At 38.1% G+C, this 13,819-nt stretch overlaps 1 protein-coding gene across 3 annotated transcripts in view; it reads right to left on the bottom strand.

The window, feature by feature from the left end:
* PHIP (pleckstrin homology domain interacting protein) overlaps window positions 1–13,819 on the bottom strand; it is a 108,441-nt gene that overhangs the window by 41,762 nt on the left and 52,860 nt on the right. For all 3 annotated transcript variants that reach the window (XR_010613201.1, XM_065681389.1, XM_065681391.1), the window contains exons 16-18: window positions 9,432–9,560; window positions 4,176–4,401; window positions 1,108–1,245 (exon numbers count right to left, since the gene is read on the bottom strand). Coding sequence is in view for 2 of the 3 variants with exons in the window: in XM_065681389.1 (XP_065537461.1) it covers window positions 1,108–1,245; window positions 4,176–4,401; window positions 9,432–9,560 (493 nt within the window). In the remaining variant the exon portion in view is untranslated. The remainder of the gene's footprint in view (window positions 1–1,107; window positions 1,246–4,175; window positions 4,402–9,431; window positions 9,561–13,819) is intronic.

The following is a 13,819-nucleotide window of genomic DNA, read 5'->3' as shown; positions in this document are numbered from 1 at the left end:
TGTACTTGATCTGAAATTCTAAGGGAAGCATTTCAAAAACAAACTCAAACTAAAAAAAAAAAAAAAACAAACAAAAAAACCCAAAAACCCATACCCCAAAACTTTTACCTATCTATTCCTTCAAAAGAAACTAAATATGAGCTGAATATAACTATTTCATCAGTTTCTATAGTCATCAAAACACACACATGTAAACAGCTACTGGGCTGCAGTATATTATACTTAAAAATTCACATAGAAAAGGAACAGCTGTATCAACAATTGGAAGTGAAGCAAATGTTTCATTAGTTTGCTTTTGTATAAAAGTATGAAGCTGACTATTGCTACTGCACTCTAGATGCATGTTATAAAAAGGTGAGCTATCTCACTGAATCAGTGTCTCCTACACCTTCAGAAAAGAAGCCACAATGCTGCAAATTATTATGAATTCACGCTGTAAAATTTACAGACAAAAAGGTGAAATGATAGAAAGGGTTAAAACAAATAAACTCAACAAAAAAAAACCCAAACCAAAACCACAAATGCCTGCCAAAACCTTCAGGACACCTACACTGTAGCAAAACTTTAACATTTCTCTACATCTTTGCACACAGAAGCTACTCTTGCTTACTCAGGTGGACTGCCAACTACAATGTTTTAAGTGTTGAAAACTACTACACAATCTAGCGGCAAGACACTGAAGTGTGGAACAGGTGTACTGAAAACCAAGCAACTCCATCCCCTTTTCTCCCTCCTATTTTCTTATTTGAGACAATTCAGGTTTTAATCAAGTAGATAGCCAATTCCAGATTAAACAGTAGGGTAGTTAGTTCTAAGGGAATGCAGTTGCTTCAAGTTCCCTGATAAGCATACACAATAACATTAAGGATAAATTTGTAATGGTAAGAATTCTGAGATTTTGCAAACAGGTTAAAAAAAAAAAAACAAAAACAAAAAAAAAAAAAAAAAAAAAACAAAACAAAAAAAAAACCAAAAAAACAGGGAAGCTCCGTCTTTTCCATGGCTCCACACCTCCTTTCTGATAGATCCAGAAAATTCACAAATCGTGCACAATAATGTAATTTATGTTTTCCGACTCTCCACAACACCCATCTCCCAGTAATCTACCTCTGTTTATCCGACTCGTACTACTGGTTCCTGCTTCCCCAGAGCGCCTCTGGTCCTGCTCTTGCTGAAGTCTTTGAATCATGCTATCCAACGGACTAACTTCTTGATTTGCTTGTTGACTTAGAACTTGATTCAACCCTATGAAGTAAAATATATAAGAAAACAACATACAAATGAAGGACCGAATGCATATACACATGTGTAAATATGGGCTAATGCATATTTTTGTAACAGCCAGTTTTTAAACAGGACAACCTTTTTCTTAATATATTGAGAGCACTGTATTTTCTGAAGGAGGGTCAGGACGATAACATGCCACTCCTCATAAATGCCTAAATTTGATCAAGAGCAAACAAGTCACAGAAGCTGAATACAACTGTTGTTCCTCAGTTAATATAAACTGTTCTAATTCATGCTTTATAATGCATTTTGGGCAGGCTAAACACTTCAGTATAAGCTTCAATAAAATAACTACTTCAAGAACTAACTGAATTAGGGAAGAATTATCTACACTGCAGAACACCAAACAGTAAAAATGTCTGACTGAGCTCCATATGGGCATAATGACGACACAGACTAAGTAATGTTAATAATCTTTGGTATATAAAACAGCGATGAAACCTTCTTTTGGGTAGGTCTCAAATAAAAGACAAGAAATAGTTCTCACAGAAGTGATTACAAGGTGATAATACTGTATCTGCACAGCAAGCAAAATAAACAGCATATAAGCACAAAACACACAAACTTCTCATATTGTGGTCACCAAAAAATTAGTTATGGAGAAATAGGCAAGGGCTACAGTACTCATTTGAAAAGGACATCAGATACCTCCACGCAGAATAGTCAGATGGTGGATTGGTGGGAAGCTCTGGTCAAGAGAAGCAGAACTTGCAAAATTTTGTACTGAAGGATGACAATGTTCAAAGAAAAAAGCTACAGAAATTATTTTCCCAGCATAATTCTGAAGAGATATCATATTATCAACTGCACTTTGCAAGATCAAAGACAAGATACTGCAGTAACTGGGCTATGAAATGAAGAACTTTGATTATGTGGCTAGACAGAAGGAGCTCTCTCTTAACAGATGATGGTATGCAGAAAGAACATAAATATTTAAGACAGTGCTCTCAGGGTTTCAAGGTTACTGTAGTTGAAGTCAACTTCCCTAAAGCAGCAGAAGCTTGGAATCATGGAATGAGCTCTGGTATAACCACAGCTGGATATTTTCTGACCCACATAGTGAGACAGATTTGGTGATCTCATAATCCAACATACTGCCTGCTGAAAACAATGGGAAAAACAACTAACAACCCAAGAATGTTCTTAAATAAGGAACAGCTACCTAAACAAAATGTTATGTGTCTTTATGTATCTAGCTTGCTAGATTTTGCCTTCACCAAGTGACAGCAAATTTTTTGAGGTTTTTTAAAGAAATAATGAAGACACTGGTATATATTTGATTTTTCAAAATATCTGGTTTAAAGGAGCTTCACGTTTATCTAAGCAGTAAATCAAGCATCACTACCTAAATTCCCCCTGGTCTTATAAGCCCCTACAGAAAACTTGACAAGAAATAAATTATCAGTGCTCCGAGGGAGATCCGTCAAATTCCACAATAAAGTTTCAGAAAGAAACCGAGCTTCCTTAAGTGGGAGGTAATATATGAAATACATGCACACACTTTAGCTCTGCTAAGACTGCATATATTGTTGCTAAACTGTAAAGAGGTAGACAAATGTCTTCTATCTCTCCATCATCTCTCCGGCTTTGTGTCAGCTTAATTGATAGCTTCCTGCTATTAAACAAAATGGTACGGATACCATCTTGCTATAGGCATTCATGGGTCATATGCAGCCACACCATTAGATTAATATTGCTGGGTCTGCATGCAGAGTGTGACTTGTTTCAAGATATTATATTGAAGAATGTGCCCAGAACATTTTAAAATTTGGAGAATTTCAGAATGTCATGGATCGATGCTCTAATTGCAACAACAAAGTTTAAATCATATCCTTCCTTGGAAATTGAATTTAGCTTCAAAGCCACTAGCTAAAAAGTTAAATAAAACACAGCATACATTCAGCCACAAGGGACTTTTTGCTTCTTACAGTTGCTTCTCCGGTAACATTTCTTCCTATAATTTTGAAGGAAATATGGAAATGCTCCTTAAAGATTATTACTCAAGTATTCAGTGGCTTATAACTCTCAGGTCTACAAATGAGGATAGAGATCTTTTGTTAACAACACCGTCAGTTAACCTTCCCAGAATGTGTGACACAACACAGGATTAAATGTGGTGTACGTATAAGCCACTATTTACAGACAGTTTTCTCTGTATTTTCAAGAATATCCAAATAATTATCGATGCTTATCTTGAAAACATTTAAAGCTGCTTTCACCAGTCACTGTTTGCTCATTCATGCTAATATCAAACTAGCAACACGTAACAAGTAGGCATCATTTTTACAGCCCCACCCATGTGGGCCACATTTGGCAGTTTCCAAATAGCCACCTACTGGCTCAGAATAGGCATGTTCCTCCCACATTGTGTGCGTGAAGAATACAACTTTTCAACAACTTCCTAGATTCTGTACCCTTATCAGGTCTTCAGAGTTCTCTAACCAAACCATCAAAGCTTAAGTTTAATGACTGTCTTCATCTGAAGGAGCAGGGGATTGCATGTTTAGGGTGTCCTCTCATTTTTCTCTTCTTGTATGTGTTACCTACTCCAACTGATCTGTGGCAGAACAGTCTATTTCCCAGGTTTTCAAAAGCAGGAAATCTTATCCCGAAGAGATCAACTGAAAGTTCACTCAGCATCATACACTGTTCCAATAACGAAATGAGCTCCAAGCTAACTGGCACTGCAACATCAACTAGTACTGACTTGATCAATGACAATACTGTAATTGTCACAAGCAATCAGTGCCATAGACACTGTAATTCTTCAACGATACATGAACTGCTATGCTCAGAAATTAATAAAAAGGATGAAGTGAAAGGGAAAGTATAGAACACCTAGAGGTAACTACATAGGCTACTGTGTAGTGAAGTGAAAGTTTCCATACCTGAAGATGTCACTCCCATCTGAGGAATAAGCTGTTCCTCCCTGCAGTTCTCACGACCAGGGACTAGTCTTTGATACCTTGCAGGATGAGGGTTGCCATCCACATCAACCAAAAATGGGGGAGGCATAAGGTGTGGAGCCTGCTGTGTCTGTTCATCCAGGACAAAGTTGTTGGCATCACGGATAAGGGGCCGATAATCACTATGAAAGAACATCTGATCTGCTATCTGTAAACAAAGCCATTTTGTAATTTTTTAAAAGAACCTATTAAAAAAGTCATACAGAAGATAACTGCCAAAAATATTTTTAACAATGTTACTCATGGTCACTTTTGCAAAAACAATGTTATAAAATGATCTGTTTATCTTAGTTAAAGGGCAAAATTTAATGACTCCATTTTTTTTCCCTCAGTACTCCTTTTCTATATTATAGTGCAAGGACAGTAATCCACATGTTTGAGGGTGGAGAGCATTTAAAGAACAGGGGAATGGGGCAACATTTAACTGCTGTAAGACACTTGACTGACCACAGCATGGACGTATTAGTTTACAGATTTTCTTCTACACTCTAAATATATATTCTGATGAAAGAACTGTGTCACAGACTTAGGAGCTATGGTGTAGGAAGAGGAGGAATAGGAAAATATTATCACATCATATCATTGCCAAATACTTCAACCAGCAGCCAAACATACATCCTATTTTAATGCTAGATATGTGAAATAGTTCCAGTAGATAAAACAAAGCTGATCTAAAATTGAATTCTTCAGGCTCAAAGCCTTCTTTATTTCAGTCCACCTGCTCATGATTTATTCGAGATGACTTTCCACAGACACTCAAGACTGAGGAACTCTACTGTCCAAAGAGCATGGAAAAAGGCTTAAGCTCCGTCCCTTGCTGGCACATCATCTCAATATAGTGCAATCAGAAAGATACTGAACAGCAAGGAGAAAAGAGAACAGAAGACAAGCTGACACACATCCCAACACTACCTACTGGCAAGCAAACCTCTTGGCAGCTAATACACTCAGCTTAACTATGAACAAGTAAAAATAAAATCATAATATCACCATCCACACAAATTAGATTGTGCAGTATAAAAATGATTAAATAATTGACTTAAGGCATGAAGATCTCCAGAAAGTCTTGCCTTAGGTGAGATATTGGAACATATACAGAGGAATGCCTAAGCTGTCATAGAACATACTCTGATTTCTGAAAAGAATGCTCCATAATGACCAATCCATAACATAGTTTTCAGTTACTTGCTAAGTAGAAATCAGTAAGGCAGAGTTTACAGCATCTGTGCAGAGGTCTGATCTCTCAATGACAAAGGTCTCCCATTATTGATTTGAGACAACCAGGAATGAAAGACAACCATAAACCAACATCAACAGATGCCTACATGCATCCACAGGAGATGGGCAAGAAAAATTTAAAAAATTATAGGAATCACAGAATATGGATCCCACAGAAATTAAAAAAAGTAGTAACTGAAAGAAACTGGAAAGATGCATGGCAAGATGCAATAGCAGAGAACTTACTTCATGGATTCCAAAAGTTACCCTTAACAAAGTAAGTATGGACAAGGTGACATCTCACTGCAGTTAAGAAGTCATGACTGGATGAAGTCTTGCTGTCAGCTTGTCTGTAACTTAACAGAGGCCGAACATACAAGTACTTTCATGTGCCTGACTGACAGAATCAGAGTCTGCCTAGTAACTTCATTTTTTTCAGCTCAAATAGCTCAATATGATAAAAATGCAGGTCTTCTAGGACAACTTAAATTTTTCCCCAGAATAATAATAGTAGAGTATCCAGTACTTTCACCTAGTGTAAGCAGTCCTATTAAATAATTCCCACACTGAGAGATTCCAATGGCATCACCAAACAGACTGTGAGTCCTAATGGGCTGTGATTTGGCTGCACAGTGTTGTTTGCATCCCAGGTTTTAAAAGAAAAGGGAAGATCAGAAGTTTCTTCCTTAGATTCAGTGACCTCTACCAGAATAGACCCTGGATGCAAGATCATGAGGACTTCCCTGCAATTACCCTTCTTTGGACTCTGCAGTGCAATGAGATGTGGTAAAAAACAATTTCCTACTCCAAAAGATAAGAATGGCGTTTCATTAAGAACCCAGGTGAGGATCAACTCTCGGGTAGAATACTGGAATGTCCCTACTGGAAACCCAGGGCAACAACTGCCCTCAGGCTACTCTAAGTCCTGAGAAAAATCAAAATTAAGACATTTCAGTAAATCTTAAATGGCTACGTTCAGCAGACAACCAGTTAACAGTATTAGATGATGATTTGCAGGGCTGACCTCCATGATGGACCCACAAAGAGTATCAGAAGTCTGGAGCACCACAGTGCTCAAGGCCAGGTTGGATGAGGCTTTGAGCAACCTGGTTTAGTGGAAGGTGTCCCTGCCCATAGCATGCGGGTTGGCTTTAGGGACCTAGAACTTTAAGGTCCTTTCCACCCAAAAATATTCTGTGATTCTGTATTACCAACAATCATACATATTTCTTGATACACTATTAAGAGATCAAATACAATAAGAAGATGCTACAACACCATTAGCACGTATGAGTCATATGACTTCACAAACCCACTTTGTTTCAGAGCAAAAGCTTTCCACAAGGTCTGACCTCTACAACACAGACTCTCCTCCAGTAACTGCACTACACATTCACAATGCTCTGTTTTTCCCAATTGGAAGACCTATGCAAATGCAAAGAGACTTTCCCCATTACTGCATCAATCCACCACACAGGTCTTCCAACAAAGAACTGTGGTTTGGGCAGTATAAAAGGAAAAAAAGCCTTAGAAAGCTCAGAGACCTAATCCAATCTAAGATTTGAAATCAACAGAAAGGTACTTTATGCTTTAGAATCGTTAGGCATTCCTGGACAAGCTTCCCGCCAAGCGAGAACTTCTGAAGTGCACATGCCCTGTTGGCAGTGGGCTCATCTCATCTCTGATGATCTTCGCACACTCAGAAATTCAGCTGAGATTGGCTCAAGGTTCCTTTAATTGGGTCAAATAACAAAGGAGCCCCAAACAAGCAGCAAATTTTCTTTCCATCACTAAAAATTACTCCACTAAACCATATTATCATCAAGAGAGCACCCCATCACCTTCATTGTGGCCAAGATCACATGTAGGACAAAAAAACAAAACCAGAACAGCAGTTCCTGTGAACTAGAAAACATGGGTATTATCTGAACGTTACAAGAAAAAGTAAACACAGGGAAAACCAAGAGCTTGCTCTCTCAGCAGAGATAACATTGTCTTAGCTATAATTACTGTCCTGAGTATAACTCGCAAATGCAGGAATTCAGCACAGGTTACCACACTCCTTTCTTCTGTAAAACTCATTACCCAAGATGGATGGAAAACACTTTAAAATAAAAAAGCCTGCAGGTCTGATCAAGAACATCTGATCTCCACCACCTACCTATCTGTAGTTATATTTCTGCATAAATCAGGTCAAACAAAAATTAAAGAGGGGAGGGACCCAGACAAGAAGGAGACCAGGAACTTCCAAGCTGAGTTTTCTGAGAGTTGAAGACTAAGATTAAAGAGGTAACAAATATAAGTCCTGTCTGCTTCCATTTCTTCTATGGTCAAGCATGACAAGATTATCACCAGCAAAATAACAGCTGGAGAAGATAATTTTAGGTCAACCAATAAGCGAAAAATTTTAAACCATCTTTTTCTCAGAGAAAAAAACGTAGAATTCGAGAAGTGAAAAGCAACTCTTCATTCTTCAAACAGATCTAATCCCTCACAAGATAAATTCTTAAATGGGAGTCTAAAGGCAACTCCAGCAAACACAAGAAGGCTCTCAGTTCAAATTTCATTTCCATCATTTCTGAGAATCAGAGGACTATATGATTCCAAAATGATTGGACAGAAAAAAAACACACCTCGAATGACCCATGGATATGGTGAGAAAAATGTTTCTACGACAACAGGCTTTAAAGTTTGGAATGCTTAAAAAGAAAGACTTTGAAAATTATCTGATAATCCTAGTTTTCCTTGCTGTGGTGTCTCTCTGCGCATTTGCCTTCTTTGGAATGATACGGGAAATGCATGCTAGCAATAGGTGAGGAACAGCCATAGCAGCCAAGTACCAAGTGCTTCAAATCCTAGTTGAGAGCCAAGGAGAAAAAAAAAATCCCCAATATGCAAATGCTGCTGTAACTAGCATCAGATTGAGAGCTGGAAGACTACAGAAAGAAATGCAGTGGTTTAGAAGACAAAGATTAAAATTTCTTCTGCTATTCCTCCTTCAGGCCTCTCTGTGCTACTCTTTACCAAAAAGCTTTCAAGGACAGCATACATCCAAAGATCCAAAGCCGGAAGCAAGATCCAGAAGCCAGCTCTTCACAACCAAACTTCAACTGCCAGCTACCAGAAGCAGAGATGAAAATCCTGGAGCAGACATGCTTGTTTAAGTCTTAGAAAGAGGGGGAAGAGATACACCTCACCTCTTCCCTGGATGGTAAAAGAACAACTAGGACCATGTGAGCACTCCAGATTAGGTAACCTGTATGGTCCACAGGGCATGTGCATCCACAGAGGAAAAAAAATCACCATGCATCTTCACAGTCCTGAGGGTCTGTGGCAAGACACCCACACTTAGAAGACACAATGTAGACATTAGAATAAAGACGTAGTATTTTAATCGCACAGGACCAGTGAAACATTGCAGTGTAAGCACCAAGGCATCCATGACAGAACTTCATTAGCAGACATACATCACATGGTATATTTACTGTAAAAAATTGTCTCCCAGGCTATGCGATATTTAAATACATATAGCAGGAATTAATCGTATTACCTGCCCCCCCTTTCTCACCCTCCCCCGCTCTCCCATTTTTGTCTTAGTTAGGAACCAAAAAAATATTTAAAGCAAAATATTTAACTATTATCAACTCAACTTCGGTTCATTCACATGATCCATGTGGATCTATTAGTAGACACTTGTAGCCTCGTCACTTAAGAGAGTATACAGTAAGTGACTGGTTTATTTTCTTTTTAACTTCCCATGTAAACAGTAGCTTAATACCATATTTCCATAGTTTAAAAAACAAAGACAGTGAAAGAAAGCTCAATGTCAGCAACAGGAATCTGAAACATGCAGTAATTAATGGCTCAAACTTATGTTATGATACAATGAAGCTCTAGAGGAAAGTTTGCATGAATGCATTCAACACAGACAAACATTTTGATTTTCATCTTGCACTGTACCTTGTCATATTTGCTACTGGAACCAAAGCCAAAAATCAGAAGGTGACCATGAGAATCAGTACATGCAAAATGCTGTCCATCAGGAGAGCACTTGCAGTCAAAGACTGCACCATGTCCTTGTCCTTCAATCTGAAATACATCAACATACAAAATAATTAAGTTACCAGAAATAAATAATTTTCAATTATGATTCTCAAAACTGTGGTGCTGATGTTGAAATTTATTATAAAATCTGTAAGACAGTATACTGCTAGATGGAAGTTACTTTAAAACATGGTTTGCTTTTTAGCTATTCACTTTTCAGTGAATTTTGTAATAATGCTCATGAAAGATGCCAAATTGATAGTAGTAGAAACTGACAGACTTTATCCACAAAGCAGGCACAGTATAGGAAGTGAAAATAAAAGCTTCCCCTTGAATGTCCTGCTAATGAGCCTAACCAGAGAGCTGAGTCCAGTTCAGGGCTTAGTCACTACACCCTTTCAAACCTCTGCCTTCTTGCTAAGCTAGCCCAGTAGCATTGGCTGCTGTGGTGTTTCACAACACCTGCCTGCCAGGAACACACAGACATAGACAACCCACATTACACAACTTAGCAACTGCCTGCTTCTGTAATTCCTACTCCTAATTTATTGGAGTGGGTGAGGTGTAGATTTGTGTAAAAACTCCACTTTTTAAAGGAGAACTGCAAAGATTTTAAAAAAGGAATTTTTACCTGATACTCATTTTCTGTTTTCCAGTTCCATTAAGCCAGAACAAATGGGTTTTTGTTTTTCCCTGCAACCTGTCAATCAAGCAGAGGTGACCAATCACCACTCTGAATTTTCATGTCTTCAGCACCTCTTCAGAAAGCCCCTTTCTATTCTCCCCAGCAAAGCACTTTCGCATTTTCTTTAAAGAGACACCAAACAAAATTCGTTCCCTAACTATGGCAGGCCTGTGCATTGCCAGAAAACACAGCCTGCAGGCAGTAACACTATGCACTGCTGTAGCACCTCCCAGAGGCCATCAGCTTTACTTTAAAAAGTTAAGGAACCAAGCCTCCAAAAACCTGTGCGGTAGGTAATGTTCTCACTATCTTACAGGCTGAGACAAAGGCAAGAAGTCTACATCTTTTGCCCAGGGCCCTACAACACACCCGCACCCCTGCACACCCCCCCACCCCATGGTAGAGGCTGCTACACCTATTGCCAGTGCTTGCAGGGAGGTGATGATAAAGGTCTTTCTTACTCTAAGTACTTTCCATAAAAGTCAAATCAGTTTCTGGATTAGCAAAAGAGGAACATAAGCCAGTGCTAGTTTTATGTTCTATTTTGCCCATTATTCCAGAAGAAATGAAGTATCCTATAGAAAGAGATGAAAAATAAAAACAGAGCTTCAAGTAAGTGACACTAATATCGCAATAGCTAGAAATGAAGAATTAATTTATACTAAGCAAGATCCAACAACCAAGGCAAAGTTACAACTTTGTGCTGCTTTTTGTACATACAAAGCTCACAGCATTCAAGGGAGACAGTCTGGGGAAGCAGGTGGAAAGGGGAAAGAACTTCAGCCCAAGAATAAGCTTTGCAGATGTATAGTAAAAACCTGGAAAAGGAGTACTTTCAAACAGATTTCTGTTCCCTTTGCCTTCCTCCAACAAGGGAAACATCAAAGTATCAAGCTTCTTAACATTCAAGTCCTTCATAAATAGAATTTCAGGGTTCTCCTAGAGCCTAAGATTTTAAGACCTTTTGTTTTACAAGGAAGGCAAGGCATGCTGTGTGAACTATTTGCTAATCACAGTGAGGGGGAAAAAGCCATAAATAGAAGGAAAAAAAAAAAAATCGGACTATTAAGATGATGGGATTTTTAATCCTTTCCAGTAAGAAATGGTTTGGATGGATCAGTTTCAAGAAACCCCTGGAATGTAGAATGTTAGTTGGAAGACATCCCCTTCTTATGTAAAGGAAAAGAACAGAGATCTATTATTAAGTGACTAGTACAGTGCAAATAGTTTTACCCTACATGTGGCCAGAATCTGGTTTAAAACGTCCTTTTCGGAAGGCAATCAGCAAGACCATTTAGTACAGCCCCTCAAGTCTGATGTACTATTACTTGGAAATAAAGATCCTTAATATTATAAGAAGAAAAACTACTGCTGAGGATAAGCTTCAAAGATATAATTACTATCACAAATTAAAGAGCAAAGCCTGCCAGAGTGCACTACCCAGTAAAATTTTTAAACTATTTTTAGATTAATAAATCACACTTTACAATGGAATTTCTCCAATAATAAAGCTAACAGAGAGGAGCGGGTCACTTAGAACAGAAACTAAATGTTAAGTTGCAAAAGGGGGAGCTGTACTGAATCACTGAGTTGCAACTTCAGCATACTAGATAAAGGACTTGAGCAAGAAGGAAACTTCCTTCCCCTCTCCAGCAATTTTAAATCAAAGATGCAAGAACTGTAAGAAGACTGTATTCCAAAGAAGGCAGACTGTCTATTCTGTCTGGAACCTTCACCTGAATAAAAGGATGGTGAAAGGAAGAGACCACTCAAAAGAAAAATACTGGTCAGTTAAAAGCTGTCCCGACATAAGGTTGTGAAGAGTGAACATCTTTAGACACTGCTGGCAGCAAAGCAAGCAGCAAGGATTCTTTACCTATGAACAGGGAAGAACCAGTGATGCTACACAATGAGGACAAATTTAAGGTAACTTTTAGTCTCAACCCCAAGAATTAAGCTATTTGCCTATATTTTCACTAGCAAGGAAGCAGGTGGACACTGGTATATTATGAAGGGAGGAAAGCTGACGAAATCAGAGAATGAAAACGGGAAACTACACTTTCCCTCGTCGTTTTGAAGTGAACTTATTGCTCTCCCCAAACCAGGGAGAACAGAGCTGTGAAACTAGTACAGGAAGTAACATGTCTTAGATCCATAAACATAATTTGTTGTGTGAACACAAAGTAGTACCACCTACAGAAAGAGAGAACTAAATAATAAGCCTTTATGACCTGTCATCAATAGATAGTATGAAAGACTTTAAACCTAGCTTTTAAGAAAAGTAAAAGACATGGGAGTAAACCAAAATAATCAAGATTAGAGAATACCAGATGAACACAGCAGACTTTCTTCAGTAAAGTAATTGATTTCCTTTTTATACCAAGAAAATATAATTAATTCAACCTAGGTAGATTTTACAGACATGATATGGCACTGATAACTTAGTTTAAATGGAAGAGATTGTAATTATTAGGAGAAATGCAGAGCAGGCAAACTTGCCAAGGAAAGGATGACAGTTACTGGTTTTGGAAAAGACATACAGAATTAAAGGAAGCTAAACTGATCAGTGAAGTTCCTCAAGCCAGGTCTTTCTGTAGTGACTACAGAAAAAAATAAGAGCCCATTGATGAAATGAACATTAGGAAACCATCCAGTGAGAGCAGATTTAGGACACAGCACAAACGATATTGACTGAAGCGATTAAAAGCCAACACGACAAAATGCAATAGGTCATGAACCTAATAAGATCATTAGAAATAACTTACTAACACACTTACTGCCAGAAAAAAATAAAGGAACACAGTCTACATATAGCAATACTATGTATTTCTACCACACTTGCCAACATAAGACAGCATTGTTTAAAAAGACAGTGAACTAAGCCTCTACTAGATAATTTTCTCTCCTGTCCTTCACACTAAGGGACTGAGGCAATTAGTTAGAAACACAGGGATATAGGTCACTGTGTATTTGTTGCAATGCATCACATACAATGCAACATTAACAAGAAACCTACAATCATAAACTATACCAGAAGTATATCCAGAAGAGAAAGAGAAAGCACACACATGCTAGGCAAACAATGTTAAGAACAGTCTTCCAAAGTGATACACAGAATCTTTACTTCTGATGTTCAAGATAGGCAAATTCTAAGCAGAACAGCTACAGAGAAATGCTTCCACTTGTCATGCTAATGGAAAACTAAAGAGCTCAGCTTCTTCACATGGACACTAAGAGGACTATCTTGTCTGTCTATACAGAAAGACCTTTAGCAGAGAGAGAACTACTCAAATGCACAGGAAGAAATGGAAATTAGTTACAAGTAACATTCAACCTGAAAACTAGTATTTCTATGCTAACAATCACAATGACAGCATGCTAGACCAACTTTCTAGAACTACCAAAACCCTCCAAATTTAACTAATTGTTATTTAAACATATAACCGTATTCATAAGTGATGAAACTACATCACAGCTGCTGAGTCAACCCAGTCTCCAAGTATTTTGAAGTCCCTTTGAACAATCTCAGATCACAGCATGCTTCCATGATAAGCCAAAAGATATGTACAGACATTCTGCAAAGTTAGAAGAGGCTGCTGCAGCTCTGGAGGACTCAACA

This window comes from Lathamus discolor, chromosome 5 (assembly GCF_037157495.1).
Source record: "Lathamus discolor isolate bLatDis1 chromosome 5, bLatDis1.hap1, whole genome shotgun sequence".
NCBI classification, from domain to species: Eukaryota; Metazoa; Chordata; class Aves; order Psittaciformes; family Psittacidae; genus Lathamus; species Lathamus discolor.
Note: the sequence above shows the minus strand (reverse complement) of the source record. Positions and strands in the feature narration are given on the sequence as shown.